The sequence below is a fragment of the Haemaphysalis longicornis genome, unplaced genomic scaffold, assembly GCF_048455015.1.
Source record: "Haemaphysalis longicornis isolate Haplotype H1 unplaced genomic scaffold, Haemaphysalis longicornis Haplotype H1 scaffold_1, whole genome shotgun sequence".
NCBI lineage: Eukaryota > Metazoa > Arthropoda > Arachnida > Ixodida > Ixodidae > Haemaphysalis > Haemaphysalis longicornis.
The window spans coordinates 396096363-396123604 of record NW_027526203.1 but is presented as its reverse complement, the minus strand read 5'-3'; the positions used below and the strand labels follow the sequence as shown (position 1 = coordinate 396123604).

The 27242-nt window shown below is 46.1% G+C and overlaps 2 protein-coding genes across 6 annotated transcripts in view; one reads left to right on the top strand and one right to left on the bottom strand.

The window, feature by feature from the left end:
- Window positions 1–17732, bottom strand: part of LOC144155332 (uncharacterized protein C18orf63-like) — a 34661-nt gene extending 16929 nt beyond the window's left edge. Inside the window, exons 1-5 of one of the 3 annotated variants that reach the window (XM_077686691.1) lie at window positions 17515–17732; window positions 13469–13547; window positions 9876–10044; window positions 7854–7895; window positions 1432–1508 (exon numbers count right to left, since the gene is read on the bottom strand). In XM_077686691.1, coding sequence (XP_077542817.1) covers window positions 1432–1508; window positions 7854–7895; window positions 9876–10044; window positions 13469–13547; window positions 17515–17636 — 489 coding nt within the window. In that variant the 5' untranslated portion in view covers window positions 17637–17732. Of the gene's footprint in view, window positions 1–1431; window positions 1509–7853; window positions 7896–9875; window positions 10045–10778; window positions 10994–13468; window positions 13548–17514 lie in introns of those variants that run through there. The other 2 variants (XM_077686689.1, XM_077686690.1) reach the window with 2 other exon arrangements.
- Window positions 17733–18031: 299 nt separating this feature from the next.
- The window catches only part of LOC144155331 (1-acylglycerol-3-phosphate O-acyltransferase ABHD5-like), a 42042-nt gene continuing 32831 nt past the window's right edge, over window positions 18032–27242 (top strand). For 2 of the 3 annotated variants that reach the window (XR_013319555.1, XM_077686688.1), the window contains exons 1-3: window positions 18033–18266; window positions 21891–22039; window positions 22485–22787. Coding sequence is in view for 1 of the 3 variants with exons in the window: in XM_077686688.1 (XP_077542814.1) it covers window positions 18226–18266; window positions 21891–22039; window positions 22485–22787 (493 nt within the window). In the remaining 2 variants the exon portion in view is untranslated. Of the gene's footprint in view, window positions 18267–21890; window positions 22040–22484; window positions 22788–27242 lie in introns of all 3 variants that reach the window. The other variant, XR_013319556.1, reaches the window with a different exon arrangement.

Here is a 27242-nt window from a genome sequence, read left to right as displayed (position 1 = left end):
CCAGCGTGCCACATGAGGGGCAGTGAGAGAAGGCGAATTCGTGTGGCTGGGTGTGCACAAGCAGAGTGTGGTGTGGGAAATTGTGGGTATGTTAGAGCCGCCACATATGTGTGCTGCCGGCGGAGTAAGTGGAGGGTGCAGGGGAGGTAAGTTTCTGCGGAGGAGGCGGTAATGTTGAGTTATGTCCCTGTACGTGAGAAAGATCGAGTGGGACATTTCGGGGGTGCCAGTTGTAGGCATAAAACAAATGGGAGCCTGGGATCATGTTGGTGTGCCGTCTCATTACAACCTATGCCGGTGTGGGCCGGAGTCCACGGCAGCATCACGGGCGGGGCAGGGGGATTCTGAAGAAGAATTTTGAGGGCAGCTAAGGAAATGACGCCCTTTGTGTAATTTTGTATGGCAGTTTGGGAGTCAGATAAAATAGGTGTACATTTCTCTGCAATAAATTTCTTCTGGAGTAGATTACTATTCATGGTGAGTGGCATGGCCTTGCTTTCGTTATCGCGTTTTCAATAAACTGTTCACATTGTTTATAAAGAATTCAATACTGTAGTTCATTATAAGTGAGTTTGGTACAATCAAAATACTTCGTATAACGAACTAATCGTGTTGAATCATGCTGTTCGTTATAACCGGGTTTGACTGTAGTTGCTTCTAAGAGAAATAGCGAAATAATTATTTGTGAACCACGTCTTCACAGCTGTTTGCACTGAAAAGCTATCTAAAAAGCTTCCTTTGTATGTGGAGATATCTTCCATGAAGTTTCAACCATAACCATTCAGTATAACATATTTTAAATGAATTTTAATCTTTGCACACATGAGAAATCTCAGAAGGGATGCCCTTTCGACATCGGCGTGTTAAGTGCCTCGTCCTTAACTGCTGACGTCAGGGCTCCCGTAATGTAGCCAAGGTACTAGCTGCTGTTGGTGCATGCTGCCGTGCCTTGTGCATCAATTCAGGGTTTTAGGACTGATGTCATACTGCCCGGGCACGTGCAACCACGGCCGGTCTAGATGGGCGTGCTCACTCGTTCCTGCGTGCATCCGGACCGGCCATGGTGTGACAAGAACAGTGACGTCATGAGCGACCTACTGTCATGGCAGCCGCTTCAGTGTTGGTGCAGTCAAAACCGAAACTGACATGAATAAATGAGGCTGTAAATAATTATTTGCGCTGCGATTGACCATCTAATGTGCCGCTCTATTATTACCAGGCTGGTAGGCACCCATAGCAGCGAAAAAAATGCAACGCGATAATCGTGTCAGTACTGCGGATCCTTTGAATTTCCCTCACATGTCTGACACCTGTTGCACTGCCTGAAAACTGAAAGGCAATCGGTGTCAAAGCTCAGCATCCGAGTCACACCGAGGATGCTCGGTTGTGTACACAACCATGCAGGGACAAGCAGGGGAGGGGAGAACTTACAGTCATTTGCTCCAGCCTGATGACAACGGCCGTCAGCGCCAACCGGCTCTCCCTCTCCGTCACCAGCAGCTCCCATTCTTGGCGTGGAAGAGAAGCATTGGAAACGTATAAATACAGTGCCCTCGAGAGCAGGAGTGCCAGAGTGTTTAGGGAAAGGGGTGGAAACTGGGTTGGATGTACTGGGCAAAAAGGGGGGTAAAGCAAAGTGGAGAAGGCAAAACTATGGGGCATTGCCAACAATAAGAAACGAGGCGCCTCACATATCCCCCTGCCCCCTAGTTCCGATGCTCCAGCTCAAGGGATGCCAATTGTGTTTGATGAGGAAGCTGATACATTCAGGTGGGATGGCTTTCACTGCACATGAAATTGCCTCACTGCCAGGTGATGCAATTTGCTGCTTTCTCCTTACGTGCACACTTAACTCATTCACCTATCAACTGTACCACAAAAATAAATTGAAATGGTAAACACAATTCCACACTTGCATTAAAAATAACACCAAAATCATGATTACAGCACGACCAAAACCTGCATAGCAGATTAGTGGTGTGGTCTAGATCACAAAGGGACCATTTCACACACCATCTGCTGAGCCTGATTGAGCAAAGCTAACAGTACTAAAAACTGCAAAAGTAAGCATGTTCGCTCTCGCAAAGCATCAATACATGTGACTAAGTGGACCTAATAGAAAAATGGTTAGCAAAGCCAACAGAGAAAGACCACATTTGAAGTAATAAATAACATATACCAACTCGGTCGAGGAAGTAAGCTGCTTCTTCCAATATTTTTCCTTCGTTCTCACCTAATGACGAAGATGAGAGCTGCTGCTCCCTCGCGAAATTAGCCGTGTTGTAATTATTATCTTCTACAGCATTTTCTTCCCACTTGCACATATTTTTTACCACATTCCAAGAATGTTTTCAACATGGCCCCTCTCCTTTTACGTGCAGTTTGCTTGGGCCTGATTTTTAGTGGGTGAGAGGTCGCCATACTATTTCCTTCCTCCCCATTTTTAAAGCACACCAACAATAAAATGGTGCAGATGGCCTGTCTGCTGAAACCTGCTCGGCGTGACCTACAAAAGCGCATGAGATGATGGACGTGTTCATTTGTTAATGCGATTTGGAATTTTGCAACTGAAGAACCGGGCCTCCACCAATGAAAAACTTTCAGACCCAGGTGAAAATATATGTTTTTTTTTCTAGCTGGATTATTGAACCAGAAATTTCTTCTAGCTACAAATATTCTAGCTAGAAAAGGCAAATTTCTAGCTAGAAATAGCAGATTTCTAGCTAGAAATAGCAGAATTTCTAGCCAGAAATTCAGTTTCTAGTTCATTTCTAGCTGGATTGAGATTTACTTCTAGCTAGCATTTGTCAGTCTAGCTAGAAGGAAAAAAAACCGCAAGCTGGAAATAATCGTTTCTAGCTAGACAAAGAATTTTTCTAGTTAGAAAGTTGTCGATTCCAGCTAGAATCTAATAATCTAGTCAGAAATGATGCTGGAAATTATGATTTCTTGCTAGAAATGCTCTTTCCATTTTCACGGGGGGATAAACCGAAAAAACTTGAAAGGAACAAATCAGATTTTTTGTTATTTTAACACATTTTCTGCACTTCTTTTCATTCAAATTACTCGGGAAATTCAAGCTGGTAAAAAAATGTCCCTTCGGAAAAATAAATAAAACCGCCCCAACCTTCGCCAACAGCAAATCACGTGTCAGTGGGACGCGAGGAGCATCTATAGTGTTCACCTTGAATTCTTCACATCTGCAGTGAATTAAGTAAAAAGTTTGAAGCATCTTGAAATCAGACTGGACAGTGAGCCAACCTTCACTCAGAGCATCCCTTCAGAAGCGGTAATAGTAGTAATTCTGCTGGGACACTCCGTTGGTTATGCTGCACTTTAAACCTGCTGCCTAGGGCTGGCTAAATAGTCTTTTCTGGAAACTTTTTCAGGAAACTTTAGTGTTGTGCTATTCACATTTCCCCCTTCTTTCTAAACTATATTCAGTATCACTATACAAGTTACAGCAGTATGCGATGGATGGGTGCTTCACACACTAGTAGCACTGATGATTACTGCTATATGAGATGTCGTAAATGCTTGCCCTCCTTCGTTGTGCCAAGAGTCCTTTATGATGATACAATTTACAAGGCCAGCCAAACCACCCCTGGTTTCGTGGCAGCCCGGCTATAACTTCATAAAGCAGTGGTTGTCCGGCACTCTACAGTCAAGGCAGGGGTGTTGTGATCACGACCGGCTTTATAGATAGCGACCTGCCCATAGCAGTCGACAACAATGGGAGCCAGCGTGCAGAAAATTTGCTTGCTAAGCATGGAGGGAAGAAAAGTTTAGGAGGGAGCGTCATGTGACAAATCGTGAAGCCTAGTCATAAAAAATAAAAATGAAAAACTCATGGGAGCTGCCCCCCTCACGTGACAGGCAAGCGGTAGTTCTTTGCGCCTCATGCGGCCGCCCGCCTGCGCTGCGTGCGTTGGTCCGTTCGGTTGCCGGGCCATCTGGGTATTCGGGTTTCGGCAACAAGTCCCCCTCCGGGCGTTGCGCGTAGCGCTGCCTGCAACCCGAAACGCGCAGCAGGCTGATCGTGCAGGCAAAGTGGTCGGACGGGAGAGAAAGAAAAAAAACACCTTCATTTATTGAGCTTTGGGATCCGTCAATGTTCACGCTGCAGTCCAGGTGTTGTGTTCTGCCGCCGTGCAAAAGTGGAGATGACTGAGTACGGCATCCGTGCCTTACGTTTTATTTCAAAAAACACACTTCACTTTCTTCGTTCTGGTCATTTTATCTTTTCACCTCCCAGGCGTAATTTAGGGTTCGTTACTGATATACCTATCGCACGGATTGAGCAGTCGTTGGACAACCAGCCCGCCTACTGCCTGCGACGCGAGGCGGAAAATGATCCTTTCTTCCCGCGCCCACACCCAACATCAGTGGTTCTGCACCGATAAGGCGAACGTCTGCAAATGCGCACGCGAGCAAAACCAAAGCTTTTCGCACCACCTCTCAGCTGATGGGACACTCGTTACAGCGCTATGATGTAAAGGGAAGGTGGCGCGATAACTCCCAGCAGAATTCCAAACGCAATCGTCAATAAAGCACACCTGGCAAACACCACGCACCCCTAGGCCGCTTCGTGCGTGTGAATGTTTACAGCGGCGTGTTCAAGCAAAACCGGTCGTGGTTCCAGCTGTAAGCATCAAATTCCGCTCGCAGCTCGTGAAGGTGCTTCCTGAGCATGGGATCTATGTCTCGTGTCGCTTTGAACAGCGACAGTACTTCCACGATACGAGGTTGGGAGTGCAACGCTGGCAAAAAATCTCGTGCCTCCACCTCTACCGGCAGCCAGCCGGAGTCACTAAATGCTACCGCGGGCCTGAGAGTGGTGCATCTTCCATGATGCATTGCGCGGGAGGAGCCCGAGGAGAGGGGAATGCGGCGTCAGAGGAGGTTGGCTTGCCAAAGCTGGACCGCCTGACATCATGCTTCCTCCTAAAATTTTCTTCCTCCATGTTGCTAAGGGTGGCGCACTCCGTCAGGTGGTGCTAACTTTAATCCCGAAATTCGCCAACTTTGCTTCGCTTACTGGCAACCTGTGACTGCTCACATAAAATTTAGTGGTTGTACCAATCAGTGCCGACCATTCCAGTCAGTACGTGTATTACAGGTCAGCACCCAGAATGTACGGTTCACTCTAGACTCGCCTCTTACCTATGCAAACTTCAATGTATACAACACTGCTACCACGTCTGGCTACATGACTAGCATTCTTATTTGCAAGCATTTCCGTTCATTCAAACATTCGGAAACTTTATCGACTTTGGCTTTACATCGAGACCTTTTTTTTCTTTTACATGAATTTCACTTGTCTACGTGCAAATGTTCAGAGGGAAAGTATGAATTCGTATAAAGCAACACCAACACGGCCATCTGAGCGTGAAAATGCCATTATTCTTGCGCGAAAGCAATGTTTTTCCAGTGAAGAAAGCACTAATCGACAGCAACCTCTTCAATGGATGCGGAGTTTTCCCCACAATTGGAGTCACATTTGTAGGAGCTCCCTTGGTTAACTTACAAATCCAACAAAATTGGCGGGACAGCCGTCTCTGGCAAATGCCTGCGGTGAGAACCGCAGTTATCTTCAGCATATCTTTTTAAGCCACTGGCCCCATATCAAAGCAGTGGGAACCTGGTGATAAAAAATTGTTTTTACCATGTGGTTGACGGTTTTACTCCACTGCATACAACAAATATACCATCGCGTATATGTTCGCTGCAAATACGATGCAAAAAGGTTGCACAGAATCTATCAGCACATTCTTTCATGAAAGGATTTCTTTTGGCTAGGTTTGTCACCGAGCTTTGTGCCGACGTCGACGCTAACCCACAACTTCGACATCACACTCGCTGCAGCTACTTTTTTCAGAAGTACAATCCATGCTGCTGCAACATTGCCTCCACAAAAGCTGAAAGCCAACCAATACTGTGGGTGAAATTTCTCATTCATGCTCATTGTTTCTTTATGCTCGTGCCATAAAACGCATCGTAAGCCAATGGGAATTGACCCCGCACACTAAGTGTTTCTTCCTTTTTTTTTTTTTGGTGCCTTAAATGAAACAGTGCGCACCAAAGTGCTTCTTCGTGTTTATTTTTTCTGATTCATGTTATGCAACAAAACCTGCTGAATATTTCTTTGTGTCTATTCTTTCTGATCTGCACCCGCTATGAAACGCTTGGAACGCGTTTGCAAAGAGTTAGCAACTGCGGACGCTTTTTGCAGTATCCGGGTGGATGCGCCCAGCGAATGCCAGCCAGGTGCGGGTTTTCGCCAACCTAGCCAAGTAACAATTTTTCGCTAAAAACATCTTACTTAAGCACACAATCGAGACCACAGAAGATGTGCATTTCCCCCAGGGTGAATTGGCAAATACTGAGCACAACGGACCGAGAAAAAGACGAAATAACAACGACGCAAGACAGAGCAAATGTGTATACAGCGGAGAAATGGGGGTCAAATGCAGCGCAAAACAGTGCAGTGACGTCGGGAAGAACTAAAAATAAAAACCAATCAAGCTATAACAAACAAATTCAGCACGCGGAATTTCTGAGCATGGGCAGGTTGCTACCTATAAAGTGGTCATGGTTATAATAGACAAGTTATTGTTCCAGAATTTTATGTGCATGTCTTTTGTGTGTCTGGGTTTTTTCGTGTAGTAGCGTCATTGAGCAGAAGAGCCAATCGCAAGGCATAACCTTGCTGATAAGCTAGGAAGATGTGTATTTTTTATGGTGAAACAGGCATTTTGTATCACGGACAGATACGCTACAAACAATAATAATAAATAAATGAGCTGGAATATTATTGTAGAGGGCTTCGTAAACCTCCAGCAATTTCTTGGCGACCCCTCATTAGAGAACCACTACCAAGAAGGATGCGATGGAAGGAGGACAGTGGACAGGAGGACTCTATATCTGCGCAAAAGGTCTTCAAACAATGTGTTATTTTTCTTATTGCATGTCTCCAGGGCTACCTGAAAGAAGCACTTCAATGCCAAAACACATAAATGATGCTCGAATATATTGTACTATTTTTCACTTCTCGCAATTTAAACAATTCAGGGTAAGGCAAAAAGGAAAATAGAAAAAACAAGAGGGGGGAGGTCATTTACTTCACATATGCGTGATGGCCTAGGTTCGTGGAAGCATTGTTTTTTTAATAAATAAGTTGTAGGTCCAGCACCATCCTGTCATTAAACAGGTCGGTTTTTTTCTTCAACATTCACCGACTGGTGTGGAAAGTTGGGCAAGTTGGTATACTGGGATAACTGAGGCACGTCTAGCGGGAAAAACGAAAAAAGAAAAGAAAAGACGCGAACACCAGATGCGGATGCATCTTTCTTTGCACTATAGGAAACATGCCTCAGTTATTCACCAACTGGCCCAACTTGTAATTCATCTGCATCCAATTCTTGTATCTCTCCCTGAAAGCAAAAGCTTAAAATGCCTCCTTGAACATTAGTGTGCTTACTCTTGTACAAAGCAAGTACAGTCACAGTCACGATAGTCTGTGTTGAAAGTGGACAGCATTCGCTCCATCGCAACTACCAGCTAAAACTTGATACTTTTATGGCAAGGCCCCATTTAAAACAAATGAGTTTCATCTATGCAATTTCCCCTTTAGGATATATGCATGCAGCCTTTTACGGACGGTGTGCACCACTAGGGACACAGCGAACTCTTGCCCAAAGGAACATAAATCTCAGTGGTTCTTGAACAAGAGCTGTCAGAGCCATCAAAATACAGAGAGCTAACTAAAAATGCAACTAAATGCATAGAAAAGTGTGTGTGTGTGTGTGTGTGTGTGTTGGGGGGGGAGGGGGGGAGTGAAGGTATATAATTACCAACTGCTGACAGTGGGCCAGTTTCAACCAAGAAGTTTCTTCCTGCAAAGAAAGAATGAGGCTATTTTTTTCCCTGCTCGTACATGCTGCGTCCTTCAGTGCGGATGAAACAGCCAGAAAAAAAAGCACAAGATGCAGCACTGCTTATATTAATTTACTACAGCCTTTCTGATAGCGTGCTGTTTCTGTTGTCATCGTGCTTACTGTCCTCCCTGTTGCCCTAACATACAGTATAACCTCGTTACAACACACCATGATAGTGATCGCGATTTCAGTCTGCAGTAAAATTGAACAATCCAAATACCATCACTACAGACTTTGATGGAATCACGGATGGGGTCTGTTGTAACCAGAGTTCAGACTTTGCAGCACTAAAAACAAAACAGAAACAACAAAAGTATGCCATTCGGTTTTCAAGATTCAGTTACAATTAACGCAGGTTGGTATTTAAGGCCAGTAAACATTTAAGATGACTTTGGCTTTTGAGCGGTTTCATCCCCGTGACGCTATATGAAGCACGACACAAAATCACACGCATGAGTCTTGCACATTTGCTGCGCTCCTGTTATATTGGCACCCTCTACACCTGTTCATTCGCTTGATCATACTATTATATTACTAACCTTTCACTTCTTCAACTTCCACTGGCATTTCCTCTGTATCCACAGGAATATATAAGCAAAGTGCAAGTACAGGTCTTCTTGCTACACTTGGAGATCTAGCCCTCTATACTGGGGCTCAGATTTTTTTGCTGTAACTATGGTAACTTTCATATATAAACATCTGGTCTGTTGCACTAACATTGTTAGATTATAAATCCTATCACATGAGTGCCAGGACATCACACTTGCACATACTGCAAGTGTATGAATGCATGCACTCAACAGTCCTAGTTCTTGGCAAGCAAAAGTTTCACTTCTGCTAATTCACAATTATTTTTAGTTGTTGCAAGCTGCTTTTGTTTGACCACCATTGTAAATTAGAAACACAAACACTGCATATGTATGAAATAAAATGCGTGCACTTGAAAAGTTCACAGCAGAGGTGCAAAAACAGACTTCATAACCTTTTAATCTAGTCTGTTATATCCGAATGTTTGTTGTAGCAAAATCTGCAGTAAAGGAAGTTTAATCAATGTCACAGATAGGAATACAAACTAAAACATAACAAATCTGTATGCTGTATCTCAAAATCTGTTGTATGCAGATCTGTTGTAACGAGGTTACACTGTATTTAGCACTTAATTTTTAATTATACCCCCGAGCCATCCTCCAGTGATAAGAAACAGATTAATTTAGCCATTTCTATCTAGCTCTTCATAGAAAAAGTCTGATCAGCAAATTCGTGTTTATACCTCACAGACCACCACAGTGAAGAATTTTCCGAGCCTGAAAAAAAGCAACCATTCCCTCGTTTCCAAAGTGGTTACGTTACTGCACAAACCATCATGCACTTGTGCTTCCAAGAAAACGAGCGCAGTTCAAAGGGATAATTAGGTTCCCAGCTGTAACCGTCATCTCATCACCCTTCACGTAGAACCACCGAAACAACCATGACTTGCCAACACCACTATACACTACCGTGCTTTTTGCATTACGTACGGGGTCAAAACTACCATGGCCAATAATCAAATCGAAATACACCATAGAACCAAAAGTTCCTATATTTTTTTTCTCGTTTTGCAAGCTTGGCCTAATTTTTTGTTGACGTTAGTAATATTCTTTAATACAAAGTGCTATCATTTTGACTCTTTGTTCGAATGTTCGACTCTTTGTTTGTACGTATACTTTGTTCGAAAGTATACGTACTTCTATTCAGAAAATGTTCAACACATGTACATTTCGTATATCTTTATGGAAATGCAAGTTCAGCCTCAAGGCCAGCTCGGCTGCTGGACATAGCAGCTAGCTCTTCTGAGTTGAATACCAGTGGGCAACTGATGCGATGTGCCCATTGCTGCTTTAGCCCGGAACAGAGCCAAATTGGCTGCTGTAAGGGCAGGGCTGTCGGGAGCGTGCGCACCTTCACAGAGGAATGGCCCGACTCGGTTCCAGCCCGGTGCCACCACTGCCCCCATGGTGTATGCCAAGCAGGTCTGGTATTGCACGGGCACCGGGCGGCGGGTCGAGCACACCACCAGCTTCAGTTGTTGCACCAGGTTCTTGAAGGAATCGCTATCCAGCAGCTCCCTCTGCGACCAACACACACGCATTTGCACAAACCGGCTTCACCACTGGAACTAGGTAGAGCACTGCATGGGGCTCATTTACAGACACAGGCCCGCATCCAGGTCCACCCAAATCTTCCTGCACCTGGCCTGGTGTGGTGCAAAATTTTTGAGAAAGGCTCAGTCGAAGCCCAACAAAAACCCACCTGGCATGAGTAGCCTGCAAACAGGCCTGGAGATCGGCCTGACCCACGCTGCATGCACATTCTCACTACAACACCACGAACAAAACCACAAAAAGCAGGTGAGCTACAGTCAAGCCTTTGAAACACACTGTATACTCAGATAACATTCACAATTTATACTGATGGGTCAATTGATGTCTAGACAGCCGCTGTAGTGATACAGCATGGACTGAATGCCATTGAGAGGAGGCTCAAGGCCACAAACACGTGTGCCAGTGCAGTACAGAGAAGATGCAGTATAGCACTGTCTTCAAAAATAAAGAATTAACACCATCAATCAAACGTCTTCGAGCATGGGCTCTAATCACGTGCTTTGAACTGTCATTAGGACCGGAAGTGTGGGACAATTCACTACACGAGTCTCATGGGCTGCAACTACACAAAGATGGTTTGTGTTTGAGGCACAATGCACTGCTTCCCGTGAAGTGAGCACAAAAAAGACCCAGCATTTATCATGCTTCCGCTGTGGCTCAAACATGTTCTCAGCCAGAGGTGCCTGCGTATATCACTTACCTTGCGAAAACCATGGACCCTCACAGACACATCGGTGAAAGCTTACGCGAAACATTTAGTTGCGTGAGTCTTGTTTATGTTGGAGCAGATTTGCCATTACATATGTTCAGTGTGGACCGGCAGAGCACTACAATTGAAGAACTGCCACAAAAGCTAAGTTCATCACCTCCAACAGGAAACATGCTTTAAAGCTTGGTGATATCGCAGGTAATTAGCCATTAAACCAGGAAAAATAAAAATTTATTGCAAAAAATTCCGCAAAAATTACCACACATTAAATAGATAAGCAAAGATAATGAAATAAACAAGTAAGGACGGACGACCAAAACTTGGCATGATTGCACAGCGCAAAAAACGAGGACAGACAGAAGGGAAACTTCTTTGCACGCGCTAAGTATTATTTCGCGATTTGCGCGCGCTCGCGCTCCACGGGGGGAATTAGTTAATTGCCACACGTATGTGATTTTTTTCGTTCACTTCATGCGCCATAGGGCAGTTTCATAGCGTATGTTTATGCAGCCGCAAGTTTGCACGCACCGCACAGGAAACAGTAACCCGTGGCCTCCGCGATCGGCTGCCGGCGGCGCGCCGCCGGCAGCAGATCGCGGAGGCCACGCTTTCCCTTGTATACTTTTTTAACAGCCCGTTTGGCAACAAACAGCTTTTTAACACTTTGTGGTCAAGATGGAACCAAAACTGCACACCCAATGTCACCCATATGCGGGGCGTGCCTTTCAAAATGGCGCATATCCGAGGTTTATCGATGCACTAGGGTGTTGCGACGATAATTGGAACACTTTAAAATTTTTTCCTGAGCGAACCGCTGCTCTGTTCACGCTCAAACTTGCCACGAATGTCGGAATTTGTGGTCTATTTTGTTTGATACCGGGAGCAACGATGGTACTTACCAATGTATTCTGAAAATAAATAAAAACGATTTTCGCCTATGGGAAAATGGCGGCTGATTTGGACACGCGAGCCAGCGCAAGTTGATGTTGGAACGACGGAACCACCTGCAGAGTGAAACGCATGTTTGGGATTCACGTACGGAGCCAAATGGTGCAGCAGACGACCAGAAAATGCACCTAGAAATGAGCGAACAGACGATCAGAAAACCCGGTTTTCGGGCTCGCACGTCCAAATCGCCGCCATTTTCCCATAGGCGAAAATCGTTTTTATTTATTTTCAGGATAAACAGGTAAGCACCGTCATTGTTCCCGGTGTCAAACAAAATAGACCCCAAAATGCGACCTTCGTGTGAAGTTTGAGCGCGAACAGAGCGGCGGCTCGCTCAGGAAAAATTGTTAAAGTGTTCCAATTACCGTCGCAATATAGGCACTATAGTTTATGTGCGATTTTTCGTGGCTAAATAGTCTCTGCAGGTTGGCACACAATATTCAGTCGTCCGCTAAGTCTTCATACACAGCGACACTAGAAAAAAAAAAAAAAAAAACTCGTAAAATCCTCCCGTCAAGCCGCGCCGGCGCGCTCGCCGACGCGCGCTGGCGAATGACGTCACGTCGTCCAAGGCGTCCGCTCCCTAGCCTGGTCACACATTGCTGTTTAGACAGTCACAGAGCGGTTGAGCCGCTGCTTTCCAGAATCTCGGCACAACAGCCATCAATATCGATCTAAAATTGACACCAAGCAACCAACCTTTGACGCCCATAATAGCAGGAAGGCATTTCGACCCCTTCGTGAAGTAACCGCTTTACAAGTCGTTCAGCGGCGTTCCTGCTTGCCCTCCAAGCATATGGGAGCCAGCCGATCGCCTTCACCCCCTTCATTCCGTACCACGTACAGGGAAATACTACTAGAACAGAGGCTTGAGCTAACAGAAGCCCGGACTAGAGGACCCGATTATCGTGACTGAATAAGAAGCACTGCGCAAATAAAGCTTTTTCTCTCTTCTTGAAGGATATACAGGGTGTTGCAACGATAACTGGAACACTTTAAAAATTTTTCCTGAGCGATCCGCCGCTCTGTTCGCGCTCAAACTTCACACAAAGGTCGCATTTTGTGGTCTATTTTGTTTGACACCGGGAACAACAGCGGTACTTACCTGTTTATTCTGAAAATAAATAAAAACGATTTTCGCCTATGGGAAAATGGCCGCTGATTTGAACGTGCGAGCCAGCGCAAGTTGATGTTGGGACGACGGAACCACCTGCAGAGTGAAACGCACGTTTGGGATTCACGTACGGAGCCAAATGGTGCAGCAGACGATCAGAAAATGCACCTAGAAATGAGCTAACAGACGATCAGAAAACCCGGTTTTCGGGCTCGCACGTCCAAATCGCCGCCATTTTCCCATAGGCGAAAATCGTTTTTATTTATTTTCAGAATAAACAGGTAACTACCGTTGTTGTTCCCGGTGTCAAACAAAATAGACCACAAAATGCGACCTTTGTGTGAAGTTTGAGCGTGAACAGAGCGGCGGATCGCTCAGGAAAAATTTTTAAAGTGTTCCAGTTATCGTTGCAACACACTGTATGATCTCACCCCGGAGTCCTTGACGGACTGAATACCGCCCCATTACCAAGGGAGGATCCAAGGGGGAGAAGGGGCGCTTCCTGGACAGCATTGCTCCTATCTGCCCTTTCATTCCGCGCCAAGTTGATCCCCGCAGCTGAGGCGGCCCTGTGGCGAAAGGCCGCATGCTTACCTTTTTCGCGCGCGCGCTGACCCACCTGCATGACGGCCAGGACCGCGTACGGAGGCTCGAGCACGGGGCAAGCGATCAGCCGGCTTTCCGCGAACAGCAGCTCCCTGCAAAGGCAAGGATATTCGTGCACGGTGTATGCCAGGGGGGTGGGGTTTGGTACGTGTCAGAACACCCCGAAATTTTCGCTAATGCTATAACACACCCCATCGGTATGTCGAAATGTAAAAAGGAAGCTAAAAATGAACAAGGTGGAAGCTATGTATCGTTTGAACGCAGGCTCTTTCTTTTCTACCGGTGGTGCATAACACCCGTAAAAAAATTTCTGGCAAAGTTACATGGCCGGTGCACACGGACCAACTATGCGCTCTCGTTACAAACGTACAGTCGCGGCCACTGATACAGGGAACACGGCGCGCGTGGCCTAAGGTCCCTAAAAGTTCTTTCAGGGACCTTAGCGTGGCCGCGCTTCTCGGACCACCAAGCGGGAGCCGCGCGAAGTATTGCGGCGCAAGCGCAATCAGAGCCAGAGGCGGGGCCCGGCTGCGCGTCGTCTGCTACGGCTCCTCCCACTTCCCCGCACGCGTGGTTTGTGGTAGTCCAAAGCGCGCGCGCAATCTAGGTTTCGCCGCTCGCGGTGAAGTGGGAGGAGCCGTAGCAGACGATGCTCAGCTAACTCCGCCGCTGGCCCTGATTGCGCTTGCGCCTCGTGGCGCTCCGCGGAGCGCGGCCAGCCGCTCCGTGTTCCCTGAATCAGTGGCCGCGACTGTACGTATGACACTGCCTAAATCGCAGTTTTTGCGAGCTTCTTCCGAATGCCTCATTCGGGCTCATTCATGGTGCAAATTACCGGCCTACCTTTTTTTCCCCCCATTTCTATGCAGAAAAATACAGCCGAAATTAACTTCAGGTTATTGTTTTTAAATGCGAAGCATTCTTTGCCTCATAGAAAGTCGCATATAAGGGGCCTTATCTGTCTCCTGTAAATATCTGTTTCCTGGAAGTATCTGCTTGGATACAGGAAAAGCTGAAGTACGTTTGCGGCGCTTCTTTTGCTCACGGCAGCCAAACATTGACTTTGAAATTGGCATTAGCGGCCAAAGCATGCTCTATATTAAAACGCAGGACGCCAGAAGCTTAATGCCGAACAAATTACGGTGCCCTTATGTTTTTTTTTTATTATTTTTGTGAAAAATTTCAGCGCTGACTCTGAGTAAAACATACGTATACTCTACACTGCACCATTCCCGGCGACCGTCCACTGGTTGGGACAGTCGACAGACAGCTGTGACGCACCCCATTTACGGGCCGCAATTTTCGTGTTCGGCCGCATTGTTACCGTTGCCTGCTCCTCCAGCTGGCACGAAGAGGCGTTCGTGTTACACAGTAACGAAAGGCGAGTTACACCGCCAGCTTCCGCGCAGCGTACATGTCCTAACAAGATTCGGCTACAGGCAACGGCGACATGTAGCCTATCGGCGAGCAGTACCAGTGCGTTCTGGACAGAGCTCGAGAACGTTATTTTGCCGATTTGAGTTCTCATGTCGCAACCCCGTTAGCTGTAACGTCGTTTAGAGGCGAAAGCCTTCGATGATCCACTGAGAGAAAATGCCGGTTTCGGCGTCCGTAGCAGATAAACGGCTCCTTTGGAGGCGTTTAAGGGATTAAGGGAGATTAAGGGAGCGGAAGAAAAAGCAGCGAAATTTGCCATCATCGTCGTCAGCTCTGCCACTATTCTCATTTGGGCCCAATACAGTCTTTTCTCTCTCTCTCCCATTACATGCATGAGCGAGCAGCGGCGCAACGTCTAGGAGACACATCGAAGCCATCCGAGCGAAGCACAGCGAAGCGTCTCAAGCCGCATCATTACGAAGCCCTTCGATATCGCGAGGCGGACGCATAGCGTCTCGGCGCGTTCAACTCGACATTCATGCTTTCGCATTCACAACCCGTATAAAGTGCTAAAGCATGAGTGCTAATGTGTCTTTTTAACAGCGAAGCTCGTGAGCAAATATTTCGAGTATGGGCGAAAAAAAACAAATGGAGGACCATTTGGACCTGCCGAAAACACAATTGGTTCCAATGGAACCATTTGAAAATGCAAATGGTTCCACTTAGACCAATTGTGTATTCGGTAGGTCCAAATGGGCCTCCAATTGTTTTTGTTTTTTTTCGCCTGCGATCCGCAGTTCAAATTACCAAGAAAATGACCAGCGCTCGCACGCGTGCCTCGAGCGCACGTTCAACTAAGCAATCCACTTAGGGAGATATTGGAAAACATTGGCCACAAAGAAACTCCAGCATATTCTCCGTATCGTGGCAACACTTGCTCGGAACGAGAAAGACACGCGTACGCCCCTCGTTCGATCGTCCTCGTGTCGTCGTGCGCATGCTGTACACCGTAAAAGAGCCGCGACTTGAATGTCGAAGCTGTTGACTCCACATGGCCCGGCCGCGGATATTTCGCGGCTGGGGAAGGGACCGCGCTTCGAGAGGCTCGGCGTGCAAAGCATCCGCTAGAGACGAAGTAGCGGTTGCAGAGTGGCTTACGAAAACGTCGACCAAAACGACGAGCTGACCTTGCTCAACATAAGGTCATTGAAATGCCATGCCGCCGACGTCAACTACGACACCACAGCGTACCAGGGCCGTAACCAGAAATTTTTTTCGGAAGGGGGGGGGAGGGGGTATGGAGTTTGGGAAGGGGGTAGTTTTGCTGAAAGCAACAGTACGTATTGCTCACGTGCTGCCTGGAAAACATTTCGGGGGGAGGGAAGGGGGGTTGAACCCCCCCCCCCCCCCCCCCCCTTTGGGTGCGGCCCTGCAACGTACGATACTAAAACTCAACTTTGTGTCCGTCAACGGCCACCTACGACAGCTTCGCCATTCAAGTCTTGCGCCTGAGTGAAAGCTTCCCTGAATTTTTTTTTTTTTGTTTTGTTTTGCCCTCTTCGCGATGGATTGCGTTTAGACTTCTGTCTCTTTCTTGTCCGAACGCAGGACACTCGCCAGCAAGCATGCCAGCTCGCCAGCCATACCATCGACGACGCGGGCCGACATTGTGGGCTCGGTTGCAACAAAAGCAAACATTTTTGATATCTTGCCAGGGCAGTGTGCCATAAATAATCCCTGCACCCGCCGAAGGCTAAACCATGGTTTAGCCTTCGGTGGGTGCAGGGGCCCAGGAAGCGGTGCACCGTGCCCCGCTTCCTGGGCCCCTCTGCCTCATCCCCCGAAAGGTTGAATTGGATTTCTCTTTGCTCGAGGTTGGGCTCGTAAAATTAGCACAATATTTTTGACTAGCCATCTGGCTTGTAGCTAATAAAGGTGCAACGAGGACCTCATCTCTTGCTACGATTTTATGGTCATAAATAATACATTACATATAAAAAAAAGACATGGAAAGCAAACTGAACGTTTGCGTTTGCGGAACTTAAAATATTGTTCTGTGGCATGGCGGTCTCGTAATACTAACTGGAACGACGTCTCAGCTTCTCGCAAATCCCAACGTTAAGTATTACCAGAGTCCTTAAGGACTCTAGTATTACGCACGAAAAGGGGCAAGCACAGCTGTGAATCAAAACAAACAGTATGTTTATGCCAATACAAACACTTTTGTGTGCGCATAGTAAGTACACTTGAATGCAGGCTACGCGAAACTCGCTGCTAAACACAGAATGACACCTTGCCTTATAAATGTACATTTGCCTTGCCCCTTCTCACCGTAGGCTCACACTGAAACGTGATTCAAAACTACGATTTGAGATGAAGAACGCGGACTCGTCCGACGTACATTTGTCTTCTGCGAATACGCAAATCCGTTGACCTAGTTTTTGCGTCGTCTGCACATAGCAATGCTAACATTGCCAATAAAATTAACGTAAACCTAGAACTCTTGTACGGAAAATAGAGATTTTTTTTCTAGCCCTCTAAAGCGTTATTCGCAAAGGTACAAGAAGGTATTGCAAATATTTTAAACTTTGAAACAAAGCAGCAAGCAATGCGTTAGGCCTAGTGCGTGCATAAAATGACAGGTGCACAAAACCCACTTAACATATAAGGAGATTGACAAACCTTGCTTTATAAATGTGCATTTGCCTTGTCCCTTCTGGCCAACTTATGTCATTGCGACAAACAAAACTCACGCATACAAGGGTATCAAAACTAGGGTTTGCGATAAAATACACGAGAGACATTTTGACGGACCCGGGGTACAGACCCGACCACCGACTGCTGCACTGAACTAGGTACTGTACTACCACAGAAGGTCTGCACGTTACGAACGTAAACTTTTTTGTACAAATAAAACGAGCGTACAGAGCTCTGTGATTATTTAAAAATGATTTAAATAAAGAAACAGAATTGTATGCTTAAACTTGCCGCTTTGAGAACCATTTTTTGTTATTTGTCTGCTCCTGAAGTTATTTGAGACAGCCGCGTATTGATGTGTAAAGCTAAAAGTAATTTTTCCCTACTATACTAAAGAAAATAACTTTTATGTTAAATTTCAGTACGTAAAGTCTTTCTTTTGATCATAACAAAGATGTCTTTTTTGTAGCGCCATCTCGTGTAGTTGATAGGCACAGTCAGTGCGCGCGCGTGAAGCTACGGCAACTACGGTCTACGGAATCCTCCCCATGGTTCACTACTGTAGGAGAACCGGTGGTGTGTGGAGTACAACTAAAGTATAGCTGTGCCCGCACGCGGGACATTAGGCTGACGTAATTTTACATTATCGACCTGCTTGTTGCCACAACAAAGCAAGGGTTCTTTTCACATCTAAGTATGTCTCTGGAAGATCAACCGTCGGCGGAGCTTTCAAAGGGGTGAGTGTTGACACGTAAAGGAATGAATGACAGTGTGTGTGTGTGCGCGGTGCGTCAGCTGTGAGCTGGTACGTAGATTGGAAGTTCTAACTGCTAGCAATTTTCTATCCGTTCAAGGAAAAGGTAGTACAGCAGCACTAGCGAAGGTGACACACACTGCACTACTTTATTGATATTCAGGTAATTGGTGTCTCTGCCAGAAGCCTTGAATGATGGAGCTTTCAAGGCCGATTTCGTAACCCCATAGATACAAGGTTTTTTCCGCCGAGCGAAGTGATGGCTTCTCAGTCTTGCTCGTGTGATTTCGGCAAAAGTTTATGCTTCATGTAAAATTTGCTTACGAGATATGGCCCTGTCATTCGTGTTTGAAGCGCTTAAAATTCATTGCGTTGCGGTCTGGTGCTCAGCATGTGATTTCGTTGCACTCTTGTTGCATGCATGATGCGCGACCTCTCGTATGGGATTTCCGGCAATTACTGGATTAGCGACGTCAGTTTTAACGCCGTTTACCGAAGCATAAATTGAAACTCTCTGTCTGGTTGAGAATGTGCATTATTTTCGAATTTTTTGGCAAGGGTACGTGGTTCAAATTGGTGTGTCCCTTTCGCATGTATGGGCAACCGTCGAAAACGTGAATGAAACCTTCGATAGCTTATTGCAGCTTTGTGTCGATTTTCTTCGCACATTTTCCTCGTTGACATGAATACGGCACACTGTGCTTGGTAAAGAGCTCTAAGTGAATGCTTCCAGCGTGGAGCAGTACTGCTAATTGCAGTGTATACAAGCGCAAAGAAATTCGCTAAAAACGCATGGAGGTGTTCCCGCGCGAACAATCGTGGGCGTCAGTTTCCCATTGATCCATTAAACATACGTGCGCTTTACTGTCACTCCTTTAAAAGAAATACCTTGATTGCTAAACGATCCCCACCCTGGAGGGATCGTTTTTTGTGCACACCTTGTTGCTCACAGGCAACAAGGCATGAGCGCCTGCTTCCAGGGAAATCACGGTGCAGATGAAAAATACCGCTTTACCGGGATTAATCGTTTGATTTTGATTCGTTCATTCCAAGATGGCACAACCAAAATGCTTAGCTGTAACTGTTATTTGCCTTTTGATTTTGACGGAAGGGCTGTTAGTGGGAAAAGTTAAGATTGTAACCGCTTTCATGGCTCGACTTTCAGCAATCCACAGCAGAACGCTCGTATATTAGCAAACACAAGCAGAATGTTGTGTCATCAATGGTTGCTACACAAAAAAGAAGCACAGTTGTCACCTGGCAGTTCAAGCCAAGTTCACAATGAAATGAAACAACCTAGCAGCTTGCATAACAGGGGGACATGTGGGCTGCCTGTTGATTCATGTGTGTCAAAGATTGGTTCTAAAAAAATCTCATTGTAGACCTACCGTAAAGTTCCGGAAGAACGCCCACCCAAATTTCAGAGATATCAAGGGAAAAATGCGGGGTCAGCGAACTTTCGGGTCAGGTGCGAAAAACTTGAAAAAAGTGGCCGCACAGCCAATCAAAACTGCAGAAATATCAAGTAAAAAATACGAGATGGACAAACTTTCAGGTAAAGTGCTTAAAGGACAAATAATGGACCACATCGACAAATGAATAGATGATTCGCCTTTATTTTGTTCACTCGTTGTTGCTAAAGGCATCGAACGATGCGTTGCTGTCAGAGTTGAACACGAGCTGCATCGCTTCGCCCACCATGCTGTCCTGAGCTTTGACGCCCCGCCCCGGTTCCGTGCTCACAGAGGCCAGGCGTTGGTTGAATTCGCGTCTTCAGAACCATCATGGCTTGTCTAGATGCCGCACCGCTTAAACGATGCCAAGACGGTATCTCCCCGCACTTTTTTCTTCCTATCTCTACCTCATTCTCCTTTCTATTCTGCCAATTTACTACCTATTCTTCCTTGTGTTGCCAGTCAAACTGGACACTTCGTGCCTCTTTTGTTCAAAATGGAGACATCGGCGCTGTTCGCGGCCAAGGGAGCTAGCTTTGATGGGCTTTCTAAGGCCAACGTTGAAGCTAGCGCAATTTTGTGGGGTAGGCAATTTTTTGGGTGTTTTAGTAAATTGAATATTTCACATTTAAAGGACGTGTGGGTGATGTTTCGGGGAAGGGCGTTCTCTCGGAACTTTACAATAGGCATTGTTACGATGGGATAGAAGTGTGTTTATTCAAGCTTGTTTACATTTAGAACACATTAAACTTCCAAATGGTATGGCATCTGGGCCAGTTAATTTCGAAAGCTTGGATGGACTATGTCTTTTTTTTTTTTTTTTTTTTTTTTTTTCCGGCTAACCTTGGTGGCTTATAAGTGTCATTCCAAAGTGATCGTGAGCAAAAGGTGTTTGAAGCTGGCAGACCAAATTTTACACTTGTCTTTGAGTAGCCTGTCTGAACGTGTAAAATGGGGAACTGGATGCAAAAAAAAGCCTAGGAAAAGCACATCTAAATGATGGATTGCCTTCTTGCATATATCTGGCTGCTGGGGCTGTGCCATAGTGGGTTTTATCTTTTTCTGAAAGCTCCTGCTAGCATATCTGCCCGCAGTTAGTGCGCATGAATAATGCAAGACTTGTGACCATTCACTTCAAAGGAACGGTTTTGGCGCTGTGAATCAAATGCTGCTGCACAGTCTAATATTTGTGTAATTTTTTTTACTTTGGTATTAAATTGTTTGCTGTTTGCATATCCCACTTGCTATGGACTATAATAAGTGATTTTCAAGACTGCTCCTGTCATTGATAGAAAGTATTAAATTCTATCCAGTGAAGAAAGGTACAAATTCAGCGCTCATAATTGTTGGACATATGCAGTGCTAGGGAAGAAATTGCTGTCCTGTGAATCAAGTAGAAATTAGAAGGAAGTTTTATGTCCAATATGACAATAAATATGGCAGCTGCAAATAAGTGCATTATTATTATTTTTTTTTTTTTTGTGATGGGCAGTATGGTACAAAGCATTTAGATCCCTTGATCATGATGAAATACAGTAATGAAATATATAAGGACGCTTTTCTTTATTGCGGTAATTGACTTTAATATCACTTCTTCTAAATGCCTTGTGGAAGTTGTAAGTAGTGACGGTTCTTGATTGAAAATTTTTTGCACAAAACAAAAATAACTCTTTATAGAATAGAAGGGGGGGAAAATCCGCACTGTGAAGCAATTGTCAATAAATAAGCAGATTATTGTCAGTGTTTTTTCAGCGTGCTTCTTACGTCATAGCTGTGTTGTGACATTCATAGTTCAACCAGCTGGGCATATACAATGATGGACAAACAAAAACAAATGGGAATGGGAACACACGAATTTGAAAATACTTGTTGATGCCAACAAAGTAATGCCTTGACCTTTTTTTGTTATTAAGCCTGAATTGTGAGCTATTTTGACCTCTGGTGACACAGATCTCGGAATGTGTGTACGCTCATTTATTTTCTTGCATTTGTGCATCGGTGCCGTGTGGGTTGGCTGGGCTGTAAAAGAAGTTGTAGCTTATGCGCATAGAATTCTGTTGCACTAGTAACACACAGAGAGGCTGATTGTTTGTGAGCCGTTGAAATGTCTGAGGCATTGGTGGCATGTGACGCTGTATGTGTGGGGTGCACAGGTTGCGCCTGCTGAAGCACACGTGCCTGCTGGCGGACACCTTGTTGAGCAGCTTGATTGACCTTGTTCCCAGTTGGATCTCCGGTTACATACGATGGTGCCCCACTTCTGCTGAGCACCTGGAAGAGGCTGAGAAAAAGCTGCTTTCTTGTGAGTTTCAGCGTGTCTCTCAACTGGTGTACTGTATGTGTTCAGGGAAAAGCTTTACGCTATCATCCCGTAAGTGCTGGCATATTTTCCATTGATTTATCCGTACCACAGTGTATAATTATTGCTGTATAATTGTATAAATGTGCTCTCAATTAATACAGACAGCATTTATTATTGGGGGTCAGCACAACACCCTAGAAATGGGGTAACACTTAAGTACATAATTACTATAGGCGTGCGCAAGATAACTCATTTACTGTGTGTTGTTGCAATTCAGCGTAGGGCTTAAACTCTCGAGTGAGCAAATGCTGGCCAGAAGTCCAGCCCTTTCTTTTACACAGCCCTGTGGCGCAGACATTGTTCTCCTCTAGGCGCCTTTCGGCAGGGGAGAGTGTGTGCCTTGTTTCCGGAGGCGGCCATGACAGTGCGCTCGTGGCCCTCGCAGATGTGAAGCTGCCTTTCCGGTCCCAGTTTGTGAGCATCGACTCGATCCTGGGCTGCAAGGGCAGCCACCAGATCCGCACCTTGCAGCTGGGCCCCGGCTGCCCCGAGGAGGCTGTGGGGGACGAGCGGGTGCCCTTGGTGCTGGTGCATGGCTTTGCCTCCGGCGTGGCCCTGTGGCTGCTCAACCTGGACGACCTGGCCCAGGACCGGCCGGTGTACGCCTTCGACCTGCTGGGCTTCGGCCGCAGCTCCCGGCCACGCCTCTCGCGGGACTCGCTTGAGGCGGAGTACCAGTTTGTGCAGAGTGAGTGTTGCGGGGAGAGCTATGCTCGTTAAGTCTTGGCAGCAGTCCACGTTATACCAAGCCCACAAATTTCCCTTTGCTGGGGTGCAGCAAGGTTTACTTTCTGGGGGAACACAATGCGAGAAGCTGTTGGTGTCTGCATGGTTTAAAAGGTACACTGCACTTGGGAACATGTGTTCAGGGTTGGCAGAACCCAGAGCTATGGGCACATGTGTAATTCTGTTGGTACAGGGGGGATTAAAAGAAATGTGAACAACGGAGTGCACAGCCTCCGACGCATGCCACACCATCTGGCTGCACTGTCAGTAAACTGCACGCACGGGCAGTTCTCTCAGAGCGCTTGAGAAATGCTTGATAAAAAAGCGACACTGGTCATTTATTTTGCGGCGTCTTTTTACGCTCTGTCGCCACTGAGCATCCTGTTATCTACTAAATTCGGGAGCCAAGCGCGCAGCAGGCTGATTGCAGCTAGCATGATGCCCTTCAACAATCATCCTGCTCAGTGGCGACGTAGCGTGAAAAGGCGCCTCGAAAGTGAAAGAAACGACCGGCATCCCTTCTCGATCAAGCATTTTTCATGAATGTAGGCCACACTCTCAAATGCTCTCGAAAAAGTGCACATGCGCGCAGTTTGCTGACACTGCAGCCAGATGATGCAGCATGAGTCGGAGGCAAAGGGCGTGGTCTTGAACATAGGCGGAAAGTTTTCATTGCCCCCCCCCCTTCTCTCTCTCTCTCTCTCTCTCTCTCTCTCTCTCTCTCTCTCTCTCTCTCTCTCTCTCTCTCTCTCTCTCTCTCTCTCTCTCTCTCTCTCTCTCTCTCTCTATGTGTGTGTATATATATATATATATATATATATATATATATACATATCAAGGTTGCAGTCGTCATTGCCAGTGCTATTCGGCTTTTTTCGAAATATATAATAGGGCCGAATGACGTGTGCTTGTCACGTTTCTTTGATTCATTGATAAATAAGCGAAAATATAAGTCGAGAAAAAATCCGCCGTTTTCCGGGAGCGGGACTCGAACCCACATCTCCGCATAACCGGTGCGGTGCGTTAACCAATTACGCTATCCCCACAGCGGCTTCTCTCTCGACTTTAAAGCGGGGGTTTATATTTACAAGAGCTCTGAGGCCGGTCAACTAGCGCCGCCCCTCGACTACCGCGGGAGACGTAGAACGTCTTCTTTCCCAGCGGCCGCCACGTAGAACGTGGTCGGAGGTCGGGGTTAGCAATTGGCATATCCGAACTGCTGGAGCCAGTGCCTCGTAATGCATGTAGCAGAACAGAGAGATACGGGACGAGGGACTCGGTAAAGATACATATCAAGGTTGCAGTCGTCATTGCCAGTGCTATTCGGCTTTTTTCGAAATATATAATAGGGCCGAATGACGTGTGCTTGTCATGTTTCTTTGATTCATTGATAAATAAGCGAAAATATAAGTCGAGAAAAAATCCGCCGTTTTCCGGGAGCGGGACTCGAACCCACATCTCCGCATAACCGGTGCGGTGCGTTAACCAATTACGCTATCCCCACAGCGGCTTCTCTCTCGACTTTAAAGCGGGGGTTTATATTTACAAGAGCTCTGAGGCCGGTCAACTAGCGCCGCCCCTCGACTACCGCGGGAGACGTAGAACGTCTTCTTTCCCAGCGGCCGCCACGTAGAACGTGGTCGGAGGTCGGGGTTAGCAATTGGCATATCCGAACTGCTGGAGCCAGTGCCTCGTAATGCATGTAGCAGAACAGAGAGATACGGGACGAGGGACTCGGTAAAGATACATATCAAGGTTGCAGTCGTCATTGCCAGTGCTATTCGGCTTTTTTCGAAATATATAATAGGGCCGAATGACGTGTGCTTGTCACGTTTCTTTGATTCATTGATAAATAAGCGAAAATATAAGTCGAGAAAAAATCCGCCGTTTTCCGGGAGCGGGACTCGAACCCACATCTCCGCATAACCGGTGCGGTGCGTTAACCAATTACGCTATCCCCACAGCGGCTTCTCTCTCGACTTTAAAGCGGGGGTTTATATTTACAAGAGCTCTGAGGCCGGTCAACTAGCGCCGCCCCTCGACTACCGCGGGAGACGTAGAACGTCTTCTTTCCCAGCGGCCGCCACGTAGAACGTGGTCGGAGGTCGGGGTTAGCAATTGGCATATCCGAACTGCTGGAGCCAGTGCCTCGTAATGCATGTAGCAGAACAGAGAGATACGGGACGAGGGACTCGGTAAAGATACATATCAAGGTTGCAGTCGTCATTGCCAGTGCTATTCGGCTTTTTTCGAAATATATAATAGGGCCGAATGACGTGTGCTTGTCACGTTTCTTTGATTCATTGATAAATAAGCGAAAATATAAGTCGAGAAAAAATTGCTAACCCCGACCTCCGACCACGTTCTACGTGGCGGCCGCTGGGAAAGAAGACGTTCTACGTCTCCCGCGGTAGTCGAGGGGCGGCGCTAGTTGACCGGCCTCAGAGCTCTTGTAAATATAAACCCCCGCTTTAAAGTCGAGAGAGAAGCCGCTGTGGGGATAGCGTAATTGGTTAACGCACCGCACCGGTTATGCGGAGATGTGGGTTCGAGTCCCGCTCCCGGAAAACGGCGGATTTTTTCTCGACTTATATTTTCGCTTATTTATCAATGAATCAAAGAAACGTGACAAGCACACGTCATTCGGCCCTATTATATATTTCGAAAAAAGCCGAATAGCACTGGCAATGACGACTGCAACCTTGATATGTATCTTTACCGAGTCCCTCGTCCCGTATCTCTCTGTTCTGCTACATGCATTACGAGGCACTGGCTCCAGCAGTTCGGATATGCCAATTGCTAACCCCGACCTCCGACCACGTTCTACGTGGCGGCCGCTGGGAAAGAAGACGTTCTACGTCTCCCGCGGTAGTCGAGGGGCGGCGCTAGTTGACCGGCCTCAGAGCTCTTGTAAATATAAACCCCCGCTTTAAAGTCGAGAGAGAAGCCGCTGTGGGGATAGCGTAATTGGTTAACGCACCGCACCGGTTATGCGGAGATGTGGGTTCGAGTCCCGCTCCCGGAAAACGGCGGATTTTTTCTCGACTTATATTTTCGCTTATTTATCAATGAATCAAAGAAACGTGACAAGCACACGTCATTCGGCCCTATTATATATTTCGAAAAAAGCCGAATAGCACTGGCAATGACGACTGCAACCTTGATATGTATCTTTACCGAGTCCCTCGTCCCGTATCTCTCTGTTCTGCTACATATATATATATATATATATATATATATATATATATTTTACTTGTTGCAGCCCATGATGATGGTAAGATGATGAAATGTACTCATCATTATCATGTATATATGTATATGATTTGTCAAAATTTCAGCGTTAACGACCCCACATAGTCAAAATTAATCCAGAGCCATCCGCTACGGCGCACCTCAAGCCTGGGATTTGAATTCGGCGCGTTAAACACAATAATCTGAATCTGGTTCTGATTTTTAATGAATGCGGCTTGGCCTCATTTTCAATTATATAGTTATATATACTTATGACCTCTACATGCAGGTTACAGTCTTAATCCGTAAGCAATGTTAATTATTAGAACAGCTTCTTTTTCTATGAGTCATCAGGATTGCCTACTGGAAAGAGTAGCAATACCGAGGCAGAACACTCAGCTGCATTTGACGAACCGCTGATAAAAAAGTTCTGACGAAGGTGTCGCTGAACACTGAAGCTTTTTTTCATGCTCAAAAAAGCCCGCAAAGCAATTTAGAACGAGGTGAACATACATCGTATTCATTCCCTGAGTATAGGCTATTCCTAGCATTAGACAATGATGGTTAATAGGCTCCGTTTTTTTTTTTAATATAATTTATTCCTGTGTGTATATTTAAATGTATTTTGTGTGGGCATGGGGTTTACAGCCAAAAGATTGAAAAAGAAAGCAAAATATGGATGATGCAGCCACCTGTGGTGCTTTCAGGGTGCTTGTCCTCCTATGGTAGGGATTTGAAAAAATAAATGGAAATTATGAAAGTAAGCGGTGCACGTCTGTGTCAACAGGGATACAGTAAGCTTTAAGCCAATAGAATTTTAAGGGAAAAGGCAACTCAAAATAAAATCTCAACTTGTAATGGCACTGGCAATGGAACTTTGGAGAGCGGGGGGGGTGGTTCAGCATCTCCGGGGGGGGCAGAGCCCCCCTTGGAAATCTTAGAGGGAGCTTGCCTCCCCGTAGTCAGTGCCTATGGTCTTGAATAAACTGAATCTAAATTTATTGTTGCACATTGTTGATACACCGTGCGAATGAGACAAGTGGTATAAAATGGCTGGAGAACAGCTTGACTGGCCTGGGTTCTCATTGATGCCCAACTTGATGGCAGGCACCAACACTTGACCATAAGATAGAGGAGCTGCATAAAAAGAAAACTGGTTGATAAACCTTGCCGATACAGTAATGTA